General features: G+C 46.1%; 1 protein-coding gene across 3 annotated transcripts in view; it reads right to left on the bottom strand.

Moving 5' to 3' along the window:
• Nucleotides 1-12,564: 12,564 nt before the first annotated feature.
• Nucleotides 12,565-18,579, bottom strand: part of PARM1 (prostate androgen-regulated mucin-like protein 1) — a 41,371-nt gene continuing 35,356 nt past the window's right edge. For all 3 annotated transcript variants that reach the window (XM_083709830.1, XM_083709828.1, XM_083709829.1), the window contains 2 exons: nt 16,723-16,801; nt 12,565-14,423 (listed from right to left, as the gene is read on the bottom strand). In XM_083709830.1, the coding sequence (XP_083565956.1) occupies nt 14,339-14,423; nt 16,723-16,801 (164 nt within the window). In that variant the 3' untranslated portion in view covers nt 12,565-14,338. The remainder of the gene's footprint in view (nt 14,424-16,722; nt 16,802-18,579) is intronic.

Raw genomic sequence — 18,579 nt, 5'->3', positions numbered from 1 at the left:
GATGCCGACAACAAATACGCTAGCAATTAAATGTGCCTTTGTGCATCTGTGTAGTCAGTCATAGCAAATTTATTTATATACTGCGTATTCCACAAATAAATCTGTGCTCAAAGGGGGTCACTTAGATTTTGTTCTGAGAAAGAGGTGCTCTTCAATTCCTCGTCCCACCTTTGGGTGAAGCTGCTTCTGTCTGATACTTAAAGGTAAAGGTAAAGGGACCCCTGACCTTTAGGTCCAGTCGTGGACGACTCTGGGGTTGCGGCGCTCATCTCGCTTTACTGGCTGAGGGAGCTGGCGCACAGCTTCCGGGTCATGTGGCCAGCATGACTAAGCCGCTTCTGGCGAACCAGAGCAGTGCACAGAAACGCCGTTTACCTTCCTGCCGGAGCAGTACCTATTTATCTACTTGCACTTTGACGTGCTTTCGAACTGCTAGGTGGGCAGGAGCAGGGACCGAGCAACGGGAGCTCACCCTGTTGCGGGGATTCGAACCGCCGACCTTCTGATTGGCAAGTCCTAGGCTCTGTGGTTTAACCCACAGCGCCACCCGCGTCCCTGATACTTATCAACATATTAAAATGTAAACCACACACTTCAAAATTCTTGCCCAGCCCTTTTACAGCAAAGTTGGAGAAACCAACTGTTGTTGGACTCCCAACGCCCCTCAGCCCTCACTGGTTTGGTGGTGTGTCTACTGCTCTATAACAAGTCCACTCATTCCAGGTTCCAATGGGATGGGCTGTTTTATTTTTCAGGGTATTCCAAAGCACTGTGGTAGTCTTTACATTGCAAATACGTCCGTCAAAAGATAAACCACTACCAGAATGTTGGTCCTCTATATCTGGCTCCCAGTACATTTCCAAGCACAATTCAAAGTGTTGGTGCTGACCTTTAAAGCCCTAAATGGCCTTGGTCCAATATATTTGAAGGAGTGTCTCCACCCCCATCGTTCTACCCGGAAACTGAGGTCCAGCACCGAGGGCCTTCTGGCAGTCCCCTCACTGCGAGAAGCCAAGTTACAGGGAACCAGGCAGAGGGGCTTCTCGGTAGTGGCGCCCTCCCTGTGGAACGTCCTCCCACCAGATGTCAAAGAGAACAACAACTACCAGACTTTTAGAAGACATCTGAAGGCAGCCCTGTTTAGGGAATCTTTTAATGTTTAATAGGTTATTGTATTTTAGTGTTTTGTTGGAAGCCGCCCAGAGTGGCTGGGGAAGCCCAGCCACATGGGCAGGGTATAAATAAATAATAATAATAATAATTATTATTATTATTATTATTATTATTATTATTATTACTACTACTGTTATTATTATTATTGGCAAATATATCACCTAAAGTATGTTAAAGGCAGGCAAATGCTGCTTTTCACTGAACATCAATAATTAAAACAAGCTTTTAAAAAGTAGGAAAAGCCCAGCCTGTTTCACCGTTGCTGTTTTCAGAGCTTGTTGTTGGAGTCGCTATCTTGACCCATTCTTGTTTTTAGATTGATGGCAGTTGAAATGTAAATTCCTGAAATGCTCTGCACAGTTTGGCGGCTATACAAACTTAAAATATCCTTACAGGGCAACCTTATGCATGTCTACTCGGAAGTAAATCTTGTCAAGTTCAATGGGCCTTACTCACTGGAAGTGAGTGTAGATTTGCAGCCTAGAATGTGTCTGGATAACTTGAACACCACCCATGCACAAAAGCAAAGTATCCATTGGCTTAGGGCAGTTCAAAAGATACAATAAAATACATTTTTAGAAGGGGGGAAAAACCCTAAGTGGGCAAAACCCTAAAACAGCCCAATGAGTCCTAAGTATGCTGCATGACCTGTGTGTGTGTGTGTTTGTGTGTTTTGGATTAAAGACTGGAGGTGGAGCTGGAATTCTGAACAGAAGGACTCCATATTGCAAGTCTCACTTGTAGGGCTCAATAACAGCCTCTATAGATTTGATGAAAAAAGCAGGACAAAAAATTTTAAATTAAATTTCACTAAAGTATTTTTGTCAGAAGAATGAAAATCATGCTGCTTTGCAAATATGGAGCACCAAGGGAAACAGCCCTTCTTCCTAAACCTGCAGCACCTGCCCCATGTTGAATCCAGACCCCTTTTTGCATTGCTGACGTAAGCAACAAATAGACATGGGTCAACTCATAGAATTCCTCTAAGCAACACAGTATAGCCCAGATGCTTCATAAGGTGAAACAGTTTTGCTGATCCCAGGTACTCTGTCCTCCTCATCTGGATCTGGGCCTGAAAGACCAAGTAAAAATATGGGTGTATAGAGGGTAAGTAATACACAGATTGCTTTGGGCAGGTGGAGGTGGTCAACATTACTTTTTCCAATAGCAACAGTGATTAAGTGATTAAGCTTCCTTAGCAATGGTACTGCCTGTCCAGTGCTGAAGCCTTAGATTTGTCTCCACAGTTTGTTTTATAACTTTCCTTAGAAATATTTGATTGAGTTACTTTTTTTTAATAAAAAAAAAAGCTTAGAGTTTGGAGATGTTCTGGTTTGGGGCCTGGTATATGTATACCTCCATTGGTGACCCCACGAAAAAGACATTTATCTAGTCCCTTTTGAAGAGCTTCTTGCCCATTTGACTAGGAACTGGCAGCTTCTCACCAATAATATTGTAGGTCATGTTTATCAGGTAGTCTGTAAACTCCTTTTTTGTGGTGGAATGGGAGGGCTGACACTGTTTGCAATCTGGGGAAGTGGCCAGGTAAAGGGACCCCTGACCGTTAGGTCTAGTTGTGGCCGACTCTGGGGTTGCGGTGCTCATCTCACTTTATTGGCCGAGGGAGCCGGTGTACAGTTTCCGGGTCATGTGGCCAGCATGACTAAGCCACTTCTGGTGAACCAGAGCAGCGCACGGAAACACCGTTTACCTTCCCGCTGGAGTGGTACCTATTTATCTACTTGCACTTTGACGTGCTTTCGAACTTCTAGGTTGGCAGGAGCAGGGACCGAGGAACGGGAGCTCACCCTGTCATGGGGATTTGAACCGCCAACCTTCTGATCAGCAAGCCCTAGGCTCTGTGGTTTAGATCCCCAGGATTGCTTGTTTGCTGCCAGACAGAACCTATCCTGTGCATTTTGGGAACTTGGTGAGAAGGACTTGCCTGGTTGGCTCAGGAGAAATGGAGGACAAGAGATTAGGGGTTTTTTCACTACAGCTTGTACCCTTGCAGCATGACCCTTGTCTGAGATTGTTCCTGCTTCAAGTCAAATTCCTTTCTCCCTTCACATAGAGTCAATTAGCACATTCCACATCTGGGTTTGGGAAAGTAAGTCTCTTCTGAGGGGCAAAAAAACGAAGTAGAGAATCATCTCCACAATAGGGAAAGGTACTTGGACATTTTACCAGGCCATCAAGGTAATCACCATGAGTTCCAGTGATTTTCTTAACTTTTTGCTGTCCAAAACTACTACTACTACTACTACTGATATATTTATACCCTGCCCATCTGGCTGGGTTTCCCCAGCCACCCTGGGGGGCTCCCAACAGACTATTAAAAACACATTAAAACATCAAACATTAAAAACTTCCCTAAACAGGGCTGTCTTCAGATATCTTCTGAAAGTCAGATAGTTGTTTATTTCCTTGACATCTGGTAGGAGGGCATTCCACAGGGCGAGCACCACCACCGAGAAGACCCTCTGCCTGTTTCCCTGTAACCTCACTTCTCACAGTGAGGGAACTACCAGAAGGCCCTTGGCACTGGACCTCAGTGTCTGGGCTGAACGATGGAGGTGGAGACGCTCCTTCAGGTGTACTGGACCGAGCCTGTTTAGGGCTTTAAAGGTCAGCACTAACATTATGAATTGTGCTGGGAAACATGCCTGTAACAATCAGTCAATGGGTTGAAGGTGATGCGAAGAGCATCTTCCAGCTCAAGCCCACCTAACCACTGACATACAGAAAGGAGAACTGAATATACCACCCCTCTCTTCCAACACTAGTAATTTAATTCATGAAAGTGTGTTGTGCTGCGGTTGTGCAAATCCTGAGTACGGCAACTAAAAACTGAACACCAGTCCGCTCCCAAGTGTCACAGGGCTCATTTCTCCTTTGGTTCAAGCTGTATCTAGAGGCACCAACTCTCTTGGCTGTGCTACACACAAGTCACAATAGTCTCTCCACTCTCATTTTTAAGAGCAAGGGACCAGCTGGACTTGCCCTTAAAAGGTACTATGTTGGTGTGATATTTTTAGATGCTGAATTAGCTTTCAGATAGGAGCTGCAGACTAGGAGAGGGAGTGACGTGACCCAGCTAAGATTCTAAATCTATTGCCTCTGTCCCCATGGTTACAGTTTCCTCTCCTTGCCTGGGATAAAGCATAACAAGACACCACAAACATAATCTTGGCGAGAATGTGGACTGCCTTGCTTAACACAGAAGGAAGATGAGCAACAAAGAGAATAAAATGGGAAATGATGTAATGTGAGATAAATAATTGCTAGGAAGTGCGCGTGTATGCATGTGTATGTGCATTTTAAGATGGAAGCAAACTATTTGCTACGCAAAAATTAAAAAATCCAATCCACAAGGGGGTAGTTCACAGCCTGTCATAATTAACTGTACTGTAATACATATTGGTGGCGCTGTGGGTTAAACCAACAGAGCCTAGGACTTGCCGATCAGAAGGTTGGTGGTTCAAATCCCCGCGAATATCTTTCCCCAGTTTTCTTGCCCATTTCCCCAATTTTCAAGGAATCTTTTTGCAGCTTTTCACAGTCCACTTGGGCTTTCGCCATCCTAAATAATTTGATGCCAACGTTCAAACTTGGTGTACTTTGCTGCTGATTTCTGATCATTTATGAAAAAGTTGAATGGCTAGGAGAGCCTTTTACCAGCTCTGTCTAGTTTGCCAGCTATGGCCGTACCTGGAGGGGAATAGCCTGTCCCACTGTAGTGCCTGCATTGGCAATATTGGGGCTGGATTGCTGCAACATGCTTGATGTGGGGCTGCACTTGGTTCTAGTTTGGAAGCTCCAGCTGGTGCAGAATGCAGCAGCCAGTCTGCTGGTGGGGGCATATGGATGAGAACATATGACTCTATTGTAAAGACATATGCCCTGAGTGCCCATCTATTATGGAGCAAGGTCTAAGGTCCTCGTATTCATTTCCTCATATGAAATTGCCTGGGTTCTGGGATCCTTGGAGGAAGTCCTTCTCACAGTTCTACCACCCTCAGAGGCACACTTGGTAGGGATGCAGGAGAGGGCCTTCTTGTGGGATGTGACATCACTGAAGCAGTCAAATACAACATTTCTTGTTTGCCCAGAGTGGATGCACAGGGGAATGTTGCTCCAGCCAGGAGGACTTCCTGTCACACCTGGTCTGGAGCATCGTTCCCCTGTGTGTGACCAAGTAGATGGGCATGACCCTAGCAGACCCTACAAAAGGGCTGGTCACACAGCCATCTTCCCTTTTTGCCTTTTTGCATTTCCCCTTTGCTGTCTGCTGGGTCTCAGCCAGCAGCACATGGTCTCATTCCTCACACTCTTCTCTGTACATTTCCGAGCACAATTCAAAGTGTTGGTGCTGACCTTTAAAGCCCTAAACGGCCTCGGCCCAGTATATCTGAAGGAGCGTCTCCACCCCCATCGTTCTGCCCGGACACTGAGGTCCAGTGCCGACGGCCTTCTGACAGTTCCCTCATTGCGAGAAGCAAAGCTACAAGGAACCTAGCAGAGGGCCTTCTCGGTAGTGGCGCCCGCCCTGTGGAATGCCCTTCCATCAGATGTCAAAGAGATAAACATGACATTCAGAAGACATCTGAAGGCAGCCCTGTTCAGGGAAGTTTTTAATGTGTAACATTTTATTGTATTTTTGGTCTTTGCTGGAAGCCACCCAGAGTGCAGGGTACAAATTAATAATAATAATAATAATAATAGTAATAGTAATAATAATAATAATCTGTAACTTTAACTACAAGATAAAACCTGCCTTCAGGACCATACTGTGAACTGAATGTAAGTAAACCTTATCATTGTTGTCTCATTATTGTTTTTAAGAGGGAACTAAAAGGGATTTACCAGGAACAATCCAATCTGGAGAAGCCAGACTGGGTTGCTTAACTCAAATGATTCTCACAAATCCATCAACCAGCTTCCTGCAATGTGCAAGGGAATGTGCTCTGCTACTAGCTCACTAGCGTGAGGAAGGATAATATTTAATCAAAATATCCTCTCCTACTATCCTCAACGTTCCCACACTCCTCAGTGGTGGCTTCTCCTAGTCTTTGAAACTCCCTCCCTAGAGAAGGCAGCCTGTCTCCCTCCTTGTTGTCCTTCTTGTATCAACAGGCTTTTGGGAACTGACTGCTTCTAATGAAAGGGCTGGTGCTGTGCTGCATTTATCATAATTGTTGTATGTTTTAATAGATCTCTCTCCTGGCAATACAGTGGTACCTCGGGTTAAGTACTTAATTCGTTCCGGAGGTCCGTTCTTAACCTGAAACTGTTCTTAACCTGAAGCACCACTTTAGCTAATGGGGTCTCCTGCTGCTGCCACACGATTTCTGTCCTCATCCTGAAGCAAAGTTCTTAACCTGAGGTACTATTTCTGGGTTGGCGGAGTCTGTAACCTGAAGCAACTGTAACCTGAAGCGAATGTCACCCGAGGTACCACTGTAGCTTTGTCCTTCCAGTTGACACACTTGTTGTCAATGGTAGGGGTAGTCAACCTTTTTATACCTACCGCCCACTAATGCATCTTTCTCGATGGTGAAATTTCCTTACCACCCACCAGTGCTCGATGGAAGGACTCAGCTTGTGCCGTAGAACCCCCTTCCACCCACCTAGAATCCTGAAACGCCCAGTAGTAGGGTGTAGGGGCCAGGTTGACAACCTCTGGTATAGTCAATCAAATATACAGTATGCATATACAGTGGTAAGGACCCCTGACCATTAGGTCCAGTTGTGACCGACTCTGGGGTTGCGGCGCTCATCTCGCTTTACTGGCCGAGGGAGCCGGTGTACAGCTTCCAGGTCATGTGGCCAGCAGGACTAAGCTGCTTCTGGTGAACCAGAGCAGCGCACGGAAATGCTGTTTACCTTCCTGCCGGAGCAGTACCTATTTATCTACTTGCACTTTGATGTTCTTTTGAACTGCTAGGTTAGCAGGAGCAGGGACCGAGCAACGGGAGCTCACCGCATTGCGGGGATTCGAACCGCCGACCTTCTGATCAGCAAGTCCTAGGCTCTGTGGTTTAACCCACAGAGCCACCCGCGTCCCTAATATACAGTGGTACCTCGGGTTAAGTACTTAATTCATTCCGGAGGTCTGTACTTAACCTGAAACTGTTCTTAACCTGAAGCACCACTTTAGCTAATGGAGCCTCCTGCTGCTGCCGTGCCACCGGAGCACGATTTCTGTTCTCATCCTGAAGCAAAGTTCTTAACCTGAAGCACTATTTCTGGGTTAGCGGAGTCTGTAACCTGAAGCGTATGTAACCCGAGGTACCACTGTATACCATATACCCGGTAGTTTGCATATTTTTTTAGATGTGGTTGTGAATGTAGGAAAAGCTGTTTGTGGCTGCCGCAGCAGGAAAGAGGCTGATTGCATCTGGTTTTAAGGTGTATGTTGCCTGGCCTAGTTGCCTTTGGAGATAAGATCATTGGACCTGGATAGTTCTCCACGACTTGGCTCTTGACGGTTTCTGACATGGAGATGTCTATGCAGTTAAGTGCCTGGCTGTCCTACTTCCTGTCAGCCTTCATGAAACAGAGCTGCCACTCAGCATCCATTAACAGACAAGTAACCAATTACTTATGTTACATCTAGACACTAACACTTCACGGCTATAATAAGAGCCTGAGGTGAGTCAATCAGATGTTGTCATCAGTGATGACACCTCAGCATACCTGTTCCCTTTCAAACGTAAAGGTAAAGGAGCCCTGACAGTTAAGTCCAGTCGCAAAAGACTCTGGGGTTGCGGCGCTCATCTCGCTTTACTGGCCGAGGGAGCCAACGTTTGTCTGCAGACAGTTTTTCCGGGTCATGTGGCCAGCATGACTAAGCCGCTTCTGGCGGAACCAGAGCAGCGCACGGAAACGCCGTTTACCTTCCCGCCAGAGCGGTTACCTATTTATCTATTTGCACTTTGACGTGCTTTCGAACTGCTAGGTGGGCAGGTGCTGGGACCGAACGAGAGCTCACTCTGTCATGGAGATTTGAACTGCCGACCTTCTGATCAGCAAGCCCTAGGCTCAGTGGTTTACACCACAGCGCCACCCTACCTGTCCCCTTATCTGAGGGATATATGCAGGACTGCAAAGTGGCAAACTTGGAGGCAGTCTTCCATATAACGTCGTCTGATTTGACATCCTGCCCACAACAGATCCTCATTGGAACAGATGCAAGACTCGCCAGAATTCAGCGGCTTCTGTTACGACTCCAAAAGTTTTAATGGATACAGTAGGCCTGCTTATGTTTTTCAGAACAGCCTTGCCAACTTTGCAATTAAAACGCTGGCACGGGGTCAGGGACTGGGATTCCCACAGCAACAGGGCTATTAGCAATGAGTGTACTTCTTCGCCCTACATTTTTGTGGCCCTGAAGCTTGAATAGTCACGGGGCCCCCTTCGCAACCAGAAATGAGGTCTGTGCAACCACAGTTATCTTCTTGAATGGGATTGTTCCAGGACAGATCATCACACCTTTACAAGAGCTGACTCTCAAAAACTTTGGGATTGAAATATATAAATAAAATAATAAAAAATTATTATTTATACCCCGCCCATCTGGCTGGGTTTCCCCAGCCAAATTAATCAATTTGAGTTGTGGAACTCAAATTGGGTCTACTAGACCCAATTCTTTTAATCTATGTCTTTTGGGCCAAAGGAATCTGTTGGGGGTGACTTTGGAGGATGTACACCAAGGTGGAAAGGGGAGTCGAGGCAGAGCTCAACCACCCGGCTTCGAAAATGGGTGCTAAGCAGCTCAAGCATGTGCTGAAAATGCTGCTGCGTGTCTGTGTGCATGTCTGAACTCCAACCAAACATGACCCTTGGTGTTAAAGAGGTTGCCTGACCTTGGGATGCAGGCCTAGGGCTTGCCGATCAGAAGGTCAGCGGTTCGAATCCCCACAACGGGGTGAGCTCCCGTTGCTCGGTCCCAGCTCCTGCCTAATGGACCTAATGGTCGTTTACCTTTACCTCCCTGACCTAGATGATTCATCTAATTATTGGCTGGCCATGAATCTTTTTCTTGGGCATGCTGCTTGAGTTGATGATGGCAGCTCAGCTCTGTGCTATTGGCCCTTAGTAAAGGTAAAGGGACCCCTGACCATTAGGACTAGTCGTGGACGACTCTGGGGTTGCGGTGCTCATCTCGCTTTATTGGCCGAGGGAGTCGGTGTACAGCTTCCGGGTCATGTGGCCAGCATGACTAAGCCGCTTCTGGCGAACCAGAGCAGGGCTTGGAAACGCCGTTTACCTTCCCGCCGGAGCGGTACCTATTTATCTACTTGCACTTTGACATGCTTTTGAACTGCTAGATTGGCAGGAGCAGGGACCGAGCAACGGGAGCTCACTCCGTCATGGGGATTCGAACCGCCGACCTTCTGATCGGCAAGCCCTAGGCTCTGTGATTTAACTCACAGCGCCACCCGCGTCCCTATTGGCCCTTAGTAGATGATGCTAATTATCTGGGCCCATTTCAATCTAGATTCTGGCACACACATGTCATCTAGTTGTAACCCTCACAACTATAGCATGATTATTACCCCAGATACAGGAGAGGTTTGCTCAAGGCTGCCTATTGGTTTCACGGCACAGGCACCCGTTCATAACTCAAGTCTCCTCACCACAATGTTCTGCCACCTCTATGCTGCTACCTGCCTAGGTGTAACCTCCTTTATAGTATAAAAACATGACACACATTATGGGAGTTCCTACCTAGAATTAGGAAAGGGCAAGTGTCCTGCAGCTACATCCAATGAACTACTTTGGGATTACTGTTGGGTGTTAAAATATTTTTCACACGCTTGTTTTTTTGATTTGTTAAAGTTAACACAGTGAATGCTGTTCATATCTGAACTGATTGGGTGAGAGGTGATTCATACTAGACTTAGATTATAAAAAACCCCCTGAGGTAATCCAAATTCACCCCCAACAGATTCCTTTGGCCCAAAAGACATGGCTTAAAAGAATTGGGTCCAGTAGACCCAATTTGAGTTGTACAACTCAAATTGATTATTTTACTGTATATATTTCAACAATCCCAAAGTTTTTGAGAGTCAGCAGCACAGATGTTGTAAAGGTGTGGTGATCTGTCATGGAACAATCCCATTCAAGAAGATTTGTGGTTGCATCGTTCTGCCCAGACACTGAGGTTGCATCGTTCTGCCCGGACACTGAGGTCCAGCTCCGAGGGCCTTCTGGCGGTTCCCTCACTGCGAGAGGCCAAGTTACAGGGAACCAGGCAGAGGGCCTTCTTGGTAGTGGCACCCGCCCTGTGGAACGCCCTCCCATCAGATGTCAAAGCGATAAACATCTACCTGACATTCAGAAGACATCTGAAGGCAGCCCTGTTCAGGGAAGTTCTTAATATGTGACATTTTAGTGTATCCTTCATCTTTGTTGGAAGCCGCCCAGAGTGGCTGGGGAAACCCAGCCAGATGGGTGGGGTACAAATAATAAATTATTATTATTATTATTATTATTATTATTATTATTATTATTATTGCACAAACCTCACTGCTGGTTGCGAAGGGGCCCCAAAAAAGTAGGGGGAAGAAGTACACTCATTGCTAATAGCCCTGTTGCTGCGGGAATCCCAGACCCTGACCCCGTGCCAACATTTTAATGCATGCTATCGATTGTGAATGGCAGAAGCACACTTAATGGCTGGGTTATCCTCTAGCAAGCATGGAAGCAAAAGACAGTATAGAACGCTTAATAAATGCCCAGTGCTAGTTCCCAGATTTCCCTCTTCCCGCTTTTAGCCATGTGCTCTCTAGCTCCCTCCCTCAAACCATTCCCATAGTTCCTGCGGGCAGTATTTCTTTTTGAGGTTTCCCATCACCTCCTAATTATTGCATTCAGGCTTGCTTTCTTGGATGTGCTTAAGACTGTGCCCTTCATACTCTGTGGATGATGACAGCAGTGTCTGAAATTTGCCAGGTGAAATTTTGCACCAGGCTACTAGCCACTTAGGGACGCAGGTGGTGCTGTGAGTTAAACCACAGAGCCTAGGACTTGCCGATCAGAAGGTCGGCGGTTCGAATCCCTGCAATGGGGTGAGCTCTCGTTGCTCGGTCCCAGCTCCTGCCAACCTAGCAGTTCAAAAGCACGTCAAAGTGCAAGTAGATAAATAGGTACTGCTCCGGCAGGAAGGTAAACGGCATTTCCGTGCGCTGCTCTGGTTCACCAGAAGCGGCTTAGTCATGCTGGCCACATGACCCGGAAGCTGTACGCCGGCTCCCTCAGCCAATAAAGCGAGATGAGCGCCGGAACCCCACAGTCGGCCACGACTGGACCTAACGGTCAGGGTCCTTTTTTATTGGCCACTTGCGACCAAATGAAGATGCCAGGATGTCTTCATCATCTGGGGATCACTGGATCTTGGCTGTTTTCACACACTAATAACACTTTAGAATTCTATCAGTGATATTTTATCTGCACAATCAGAATGAATTTCAGGAACCAAAAAGCCGTATTGAAAATTACGACTTTGGAGCCATCTGGTCCTCAAATGGCAAACTAGATGTTTTGGCGACTGTAACCCTGGTTTAAGGAGTTATATACAGTGGTGCCTCGCAAGACGAAAAGAATCCGTTCCGCGATTCTCTTCGTCTAGCGGTTTTTTCGTCTTGCGAAGCAAGCCCATTGACAGCTTAGCGGATTAGCGTCATTAGCGGTCTAGCGGCTTTTAGCGATCAGCTGTTAAGCGGCTTATCAGCGGAACAGCTGATAAGCGGCTTAGCGGCTTAGGAAAGGGGGAGGAAAAGCAAAAAAACCCCGCGGGAACTCGCAAGATTTTTTCGTCTTGCGAAGCAACCCCATAGAGAAATTCGTTTAGCGAAGCGCCTCCAAAACGGAAAACCCTTTCGTCTAGCGGGTTTTCCGTCTTGCGAGGCGTTCGTCTTGCGGGGCACCACTGTATCTGAGTTTCTAATACTGACATGGTATTACTGTGAAGGTTTTGCTACAGAAGAGAGCTAAAGTGGGGGGGAAGACCTACTCCTAGCCCCAAAAGGCCTTGCACTTAGACGTGGCCAACAGCTTTGCAAAGCAAAAATGGGGAAGCAATTTTTTAAAGGTTAGTAAGAAAGCAAGACTGTGCACACAATCCAGTTATTCTGCATTCAATGTGCTCCCAAACTGGTTTGGGAAGTGGCACACGACATTGGCCACAATCCATCTTTATCCCGTCCTTTCTTTTGAAAGACTGTGTTTTGATGCATTTCCCCCCAAATCCAGCTTCGAGCCAGACTGAGAAAAGCAATGGCCCAGCTGTGCTTTAAGCTGGCAGTGTGTATGCACCCCCATACTCTGTGCTAACTTCTGTTTAACAGGTTTACTTCTATAGAAAAAAAGCGTGAAAGAGAGATCTTTATTATTGTCAAAGTTTATTTGTAGTGCAAACAAGTAGCTGTTTAGCCTCTGGGAGGGGGGAATCAATTCCCCCCCTTACACTGTGCACTAAAGAGTTTAGCACAAGAGTCTTCCTCCATCCAGGTTTTAATGCAAAAAAGTTGCAGAGACAAGAGTGCTACGAAACAGAAAAACGAAAAAACAGAGAAACACAGGTGTTTTGCTGAAGGTTCATATGGTGTCTCTGCCATCCAGCACAGGTGCAACTTTTTAAATGTGCGAGAATCATTCCTTCCTTCCTCACTTGCCCTGCTTCTAGCCACAAACATGCTGCCCTATCTTTTTGGGGGGGTTGATATAAAAATAAAAGGAGGGGAATCCCCCCCAACTCTGCATAATATGTTGTTCAAACCTCATTGTGACAGCAACTTGCTTGCAAAATCAATTCAACGTACCAATGTGACTTTGTGCCCTTAAAAATGGAAGGGAAGGAGATAAAAAAACCAACAACTGGTAGACTTTGCATACTGAGAAGGCAGAAAGCAACACTGTAGTACTGAAAATGTCTTTTCTGAAATGGAATCCTTCTTTCTGTAATGGAAAAGACATCAAAGGATTGTGTCTAGGGTTCAGCTTAACATTAGCCGCCATCGGCTGGAACTCAATAATGCAGAATGAGGTGTTTTATTTCTATTTGGCTTGAGAAGTTTTGATTCATAATGCAAATTATCCACTGGCCTTCGCTACCTTTGCATTACAAACCTGCTTTTTCCTAAGCTATAGGCACAGAGAGGCTCAAAAGGCGAGGACCCCCTTATCTAACACACTTCTGAAAACATGTCTGAACTGACAAGGAACAAACTTGGGGTGTGGAAAAATAGCCCTTGAGAGTTTGCTTTTCCAAATGGTCCCCACCAAACAAACTTTATTGGAGACAATTCCATGGAGAGCCTCTGTATTTGGGAAGTAACAATAACTTTACCATGAGCTGGTGGGCTCATGACTTAACACTGGGCTTCAATAAATTTCCAAAAACAATTGCCCAAACTGTAATAGATTTTTGTGAAAGGAGGCCCCAATGAACTGGACACTATAGAAGGCTGGGCAGGAGAGCAGGACACCAGACTGCCATTTGTGGCTCTAGCCGCCCCTATTACTGTTAGCGTTACATTCTGCCTTTCTCTAGCGAAACATTTAACAAGAACTTCAGTGCTGAATCAGGTCGCTCCAACCTTCAGCTGAATTCTAATCAGAACGCTTTCTTAAGGAGACAAACTGGAAAAGGCAATCAAAGCAAGAATCAAGATCTGCCATTTAATTCTGGGAGACCCCTGAGCAACCTCTACCACGAATTTTTGCTATCTGACAACTCTAAAAGGTTACATTCTTCATTGCAGGTCTCCTGTTACAACCGAGTTGCTGGGAGCCCAAACGGCCACAGCAGAACTGGTGGCGAAACTTTCCACGGACTTCGTTCCTTTTTTGCAGGAATCCTAATCACTTTGCAGAACGTTAGGGTTTGGAGGCAACGGCACCTGCGAGCAAGTATTCTCGTAGCTACGGATTCCAACTCTTGCCCAATTTGTTGCTGAATGCTCCACTCTGGTTGGCTCGTTTTCCGTTTGGGGCCTGCGTTGCAAAAAGGTATGGTGACAACGCATCAGCAAAACAGCAGGAGGAGCAACAACACGGACATTGTATGCAGAAGGATTATCGGACCATGGCGCTTTTAGTGAAATAAGTGCTTCATAAATACACAAGCAGTTTTTGGCTTTGATGGATTCTCCTCCATTTAAGAGTCGTCATAGAGAGGGTTGTTGTAGTTTCCCCAGGATCCATAGTCGTGGTCATCCAAGAGTCTCCCATACGAAGAATGCCTGAGGGCAAAACAGAAACAGCACCGTATTCTGGTCAGCCTATGCTTATCACAGAAATGTAAGGTTCTGGAGTAAAAAGTATAACAATAACAATCCCTCTTTCACCTGCCTCCTCCCTCTGTACTTTTGGGGACTGTACTTCCATTACTTAAAACATCCAGGCTGATCAGACATTAAAAAGTGCTTGTGAAAGGACTGCTATCTTAGAAGATCAAATTGTGATTACATTGGTACCTCGGTTTACGAACTTAATCTGTTCCAGAAGTCCGTTCTTAAACCGAAACTGTTATTAAAGAGAGGTGCGCTTTCCTTAATGAGGCCTCCCGCTGCCAATGCCTTTCCACCGTTTGGATTCCGTTCTTAGGTAAAGGTAAAGGGACCCCTGACCATTAGGTCCAGTCGTGGCCAACTCTGGGGTTGCGGCGCTCATCTCGAGATGACTAATCCGCTTCTGGCGAACCAGAGCAGCGCACGGAAATGCCGTTTACCTTCCCGCCGGAGCACTACCTATTTATCTACTTGCACTTTGACGTGCTTTCGAACTGACTGAGGTAAAGTTCTCAAACCGGGAGACTACTTCCGGTTTTGCAGAGTCCGTAAACCGAATAGTTCGTAAACAGGACTGTTTTTAGAAACTGAGGTACCACTGTAATTTAAAAAGTAGATCTAAGGATTTTAGCAGACCACAACCTTAACATGAGTCAACAGTGTGATGCAGCAGCTGTTCTAGGGTACATCAACAGGAGTCTAGTGTCCACATCAAGGGAAGTAATAGTCCCACTCTATTCTGCTTTGGTCAGACCCCATTTGGAGCACCGTGTCCCGTTCTACGCAGCAGAAGAATATTGACAAATTGGAGTGTTTGCAGAGGAAGGTGACCAAGATGACCAAGGGTCTGGACACCAAGCCAAGGAATGGTTGAGGGAGTTAATATGTTCAGCCTGGATAAGAGGAGACCAAATGGAGGTATGATAAAAAGGTAAAGGACCCCTGACAGTTAAGTCCAGTCACGAACGACTCTGGGGTTGCAGCGCTCATCTCGCTTTACTGGGCGAGGGAGCTGATGTTTGTCCGCAGTTTTTCTGGGTCATGTGGCCAGCATGACTAAGCCACTTCTGGTGAACCAGAGCAGTGCATGGAAACACTGTTTACCTTCCCCCCAGAGCAGTACCTATTTATCTACTCGTGCTTTCGAACTGCTAGGTTGGCAGGAGCAGGGACCGAGCAACGGGAGCTCACCCCATTGCGGGGATTCGAACCGCAACCTTCTGATCGGCAAACCCAAGGCTCTGTGGTTTAACCCACAGCGCCACCCGCGTCCCTTCTTAAGGTATGATAGCCATCTTCAAATATCTAAAGGCCTATAACACATAGAGGATGGAGCAAGCTTGTTTTCTCCTGCTCCAGAGGGTGGGTCTCAAACCAATGGCTTCAGGTTATAAGAAAGGAGCTATTGACTAAAGATCAGAGAAGGACTTTCTGACAGTTAGAGCTGTTCGACAGTGGAGCTGATGGACTCTCCTTCCTTGGAGCTGTTAAAGCAGAGGTTGAGTGGCCATCTCTCATGGACGCTTTAGTTGAGATTCCTGCGTTGTAGGAGGTTGAAGACCCTCAAGGTCCCTTCCAATTCTAGCATTCTAAGTTTCTCACCTGTGGTGGCCTGTTGTCAGTTTGCTGTTGCGTTTGGTTATTGGTTGACACTCCTATCGTTGTTGGGTTTTGGCACCACTTCTGTATGCCTCCCTGGGAATAATTTGGGATTGGGTACTCCTCATCAGTGGGACACGGGTGGCGCTGTGGGTTAAACCACAGAGCCCAGGACTTGCCAATCAGAAGGTCGGCGGTTCGAATCCCCGCAACGGGGTGAGCTCCCATTGCTCGGTCCCTGCTCCTGCCCACCTAGCAGTTTGAAAGCACGTCAAAGTGCAAGTAGATAAATAGATACCGCTCCGGCGGGAAGATAAACAACATTTCCATGCACTGCTCTGGTTCGCCAGAAGTGGCTTAGTCCTGCTGGCCACATGACCCGGAAGCTGTACGCCGGCTCCCTCGGCCAATAAAGTGAGATGAGCACCGCAACCCCACAGTTGGCCACAACTGGACCTAATGGTCAGGGGTCCCTTTACCTTTACCTTACTCCTCACCAGGTGTCTATATGCTATCTGGATAAGAAGTGAATTTTATAGGGGCTCTTTCCACTTTCAGCTGTGGAGGAGTGACTGTAAGAACCATAGTTAAGAAGCCAGCCTCTCCCCAAGGAACTATTGCCTCTCCTCTAAGTAAAGGCACCAATTCTTACCTGATCTTCAGGAATGCGGCTATGCCAAACACCAACAGAACCAATGCAATCACTGTGATGGTAATAGCTGCAATGCTACCTGCACAACAAAGGAGATGTCTCAGAGATCACAGTTTCACCTTCAACCATCCAGATTATTTTTCATCCTACAATTCAGTCTGCAGGCACACTGCCCTCTAATGTAGAAAACGTGGCAAACCAAGGAAGCTTTCAGCACGGAGTGCTCAAAGCATATTAAGAGTCGACTCCAAATCCTGCGATTTGAAAATCTGCACGCACGCAGACAGACAGTGTGGCGTAATTATAATAGCCACTAGGACCTAAATAGCGCCTTTCTTCTCTGAGATCAGTCCTATCATCCTCCGATTTAAGCAGCAGAGGTGAGGGGGAGAGAATGGTTGCTTGCTTAAGGCCATCAAGTGACGTTATGGCTATGAGATTTAATCTCTGGGGCTTTGAACTTCTGCGTTCAAAGCCTGTGCGCTCTTATTAAGTGGCTAACTGCTATTCCAGCTTTTTTTATACTAGCTTGTAAAAGCAAGGAGAGGGATTGGGGGGACGATATTAATCTTTGTAGTGGGGGAAAAACAGCCAATGACTGCCAGAGTACTAGAGGCCCTCCATCTGCTCTCTCTATCTCCTTGTCTCATTCACAAAAGACAGCCTAGCAGGTTCCATGTCTTTCAAAGTCAAGACTGGCGAACCTGTGGCTTTCCAGTTGCTGGTGCTCCAGTTCCCATCAGCCCCAGTCAATGGTCAGAGAGGATGGGAGTTGCAGTCCAACAATATCTGAACCGAGGGTCCTGGCTCGGTAGCCAGGTTCTGTGCCCAGATTTGTAGGCACAGATCATCCTCTAGAATAAAATAGCTTACTAGGGAAATGCTGAAGTCGCTCTTTGGGGTCCCTCAGGGTCAATTTTTATGGTAGCCCAAATCTCAGTTGTACAGGTATATGTATATATCTACCCCTGAGCTATTGCTGCAATCTGCTCTGATTGTATATTTTATCTTTATGAACTCTGTTTTTATTGTGTTAGGCGAGCTGTCTTTGACCGTAAGAAATTATCTATCTATCTGTGAACTGAGGATCACAGGTCCCATTCCGGTCCAATAAACATGGAAGCCCACCATCTTAGCTTTGTGTCCTGTGACCTGCTAGATTTTTTCCACCTGACTGAGTGACAAAAACTGAAGCTGCTGAACAGATGCTTGGGCTGGGGTATTGTTCGGGTTTCTTTTTCTTGCTCTTATTGATATTAATTTGGTGGATCTTTATTTTTCGATCTTATGGTTTATGTGGAAACTGTTCAGTTTGGTTGTGTACTTTTCTATGTGCTTTATTTATTGCTTGTGCCTATTTTGTTATACTTGTAATTATGTAAATCTTTTCACGTAGTAAGTTGCCTCGAGCGTGGTTTTAATTATGGAAAGGTGGCATACAAATGAAATCATAATGATATTAAGGATTTATTTACAGCTTTCAAGAATGATCTCTGCAACTTCCACTATTATGATTTAAACTCTACAGACGAATTTAGACATCATTCTAAACCATGGCTAAGTTTAATTTTGCTCTGGCCTGTTGTGTGAATTGACAAGACATGGTTTGCAATTGGCTGGCAAACCGGAATTGGGAACTACAGGGAGAAACCACCTCTCTCTTTAGAATCTGTTAATAATTTATATTTTATTCTTGGCTTCTTCCCCTGCCAGATAAATTTAGAGATATATTTTTGCAGTGACTGAGGGCCAGACAGAAGCATTATAACTCTGGTTTATTCTAATTATGATCTGGCATGATGCATCCATGGAGTGATGGGAGAAACACAATAGTTGTGGCCATCGCTCTACAAGTTG

The sequence above is a fragment of the Podarcis gaigeae genome (genome assembly GCF_964106915.1).
Source record: "Podarcis gaigeae genome assembly, chromosome: 13".
Classification (NCBI taxonomy): Eukaryota; Metazoa; Chordata; class Lepidosauria; order Squamata; family Lacertidae; genus Podarcis; species Podarcis gaigeae.
The sequence above is the reverse complement of the archived record's forward strand: the minus strand, read 5'-3'. Positions and strand labels throughout refer to the sequence as shown.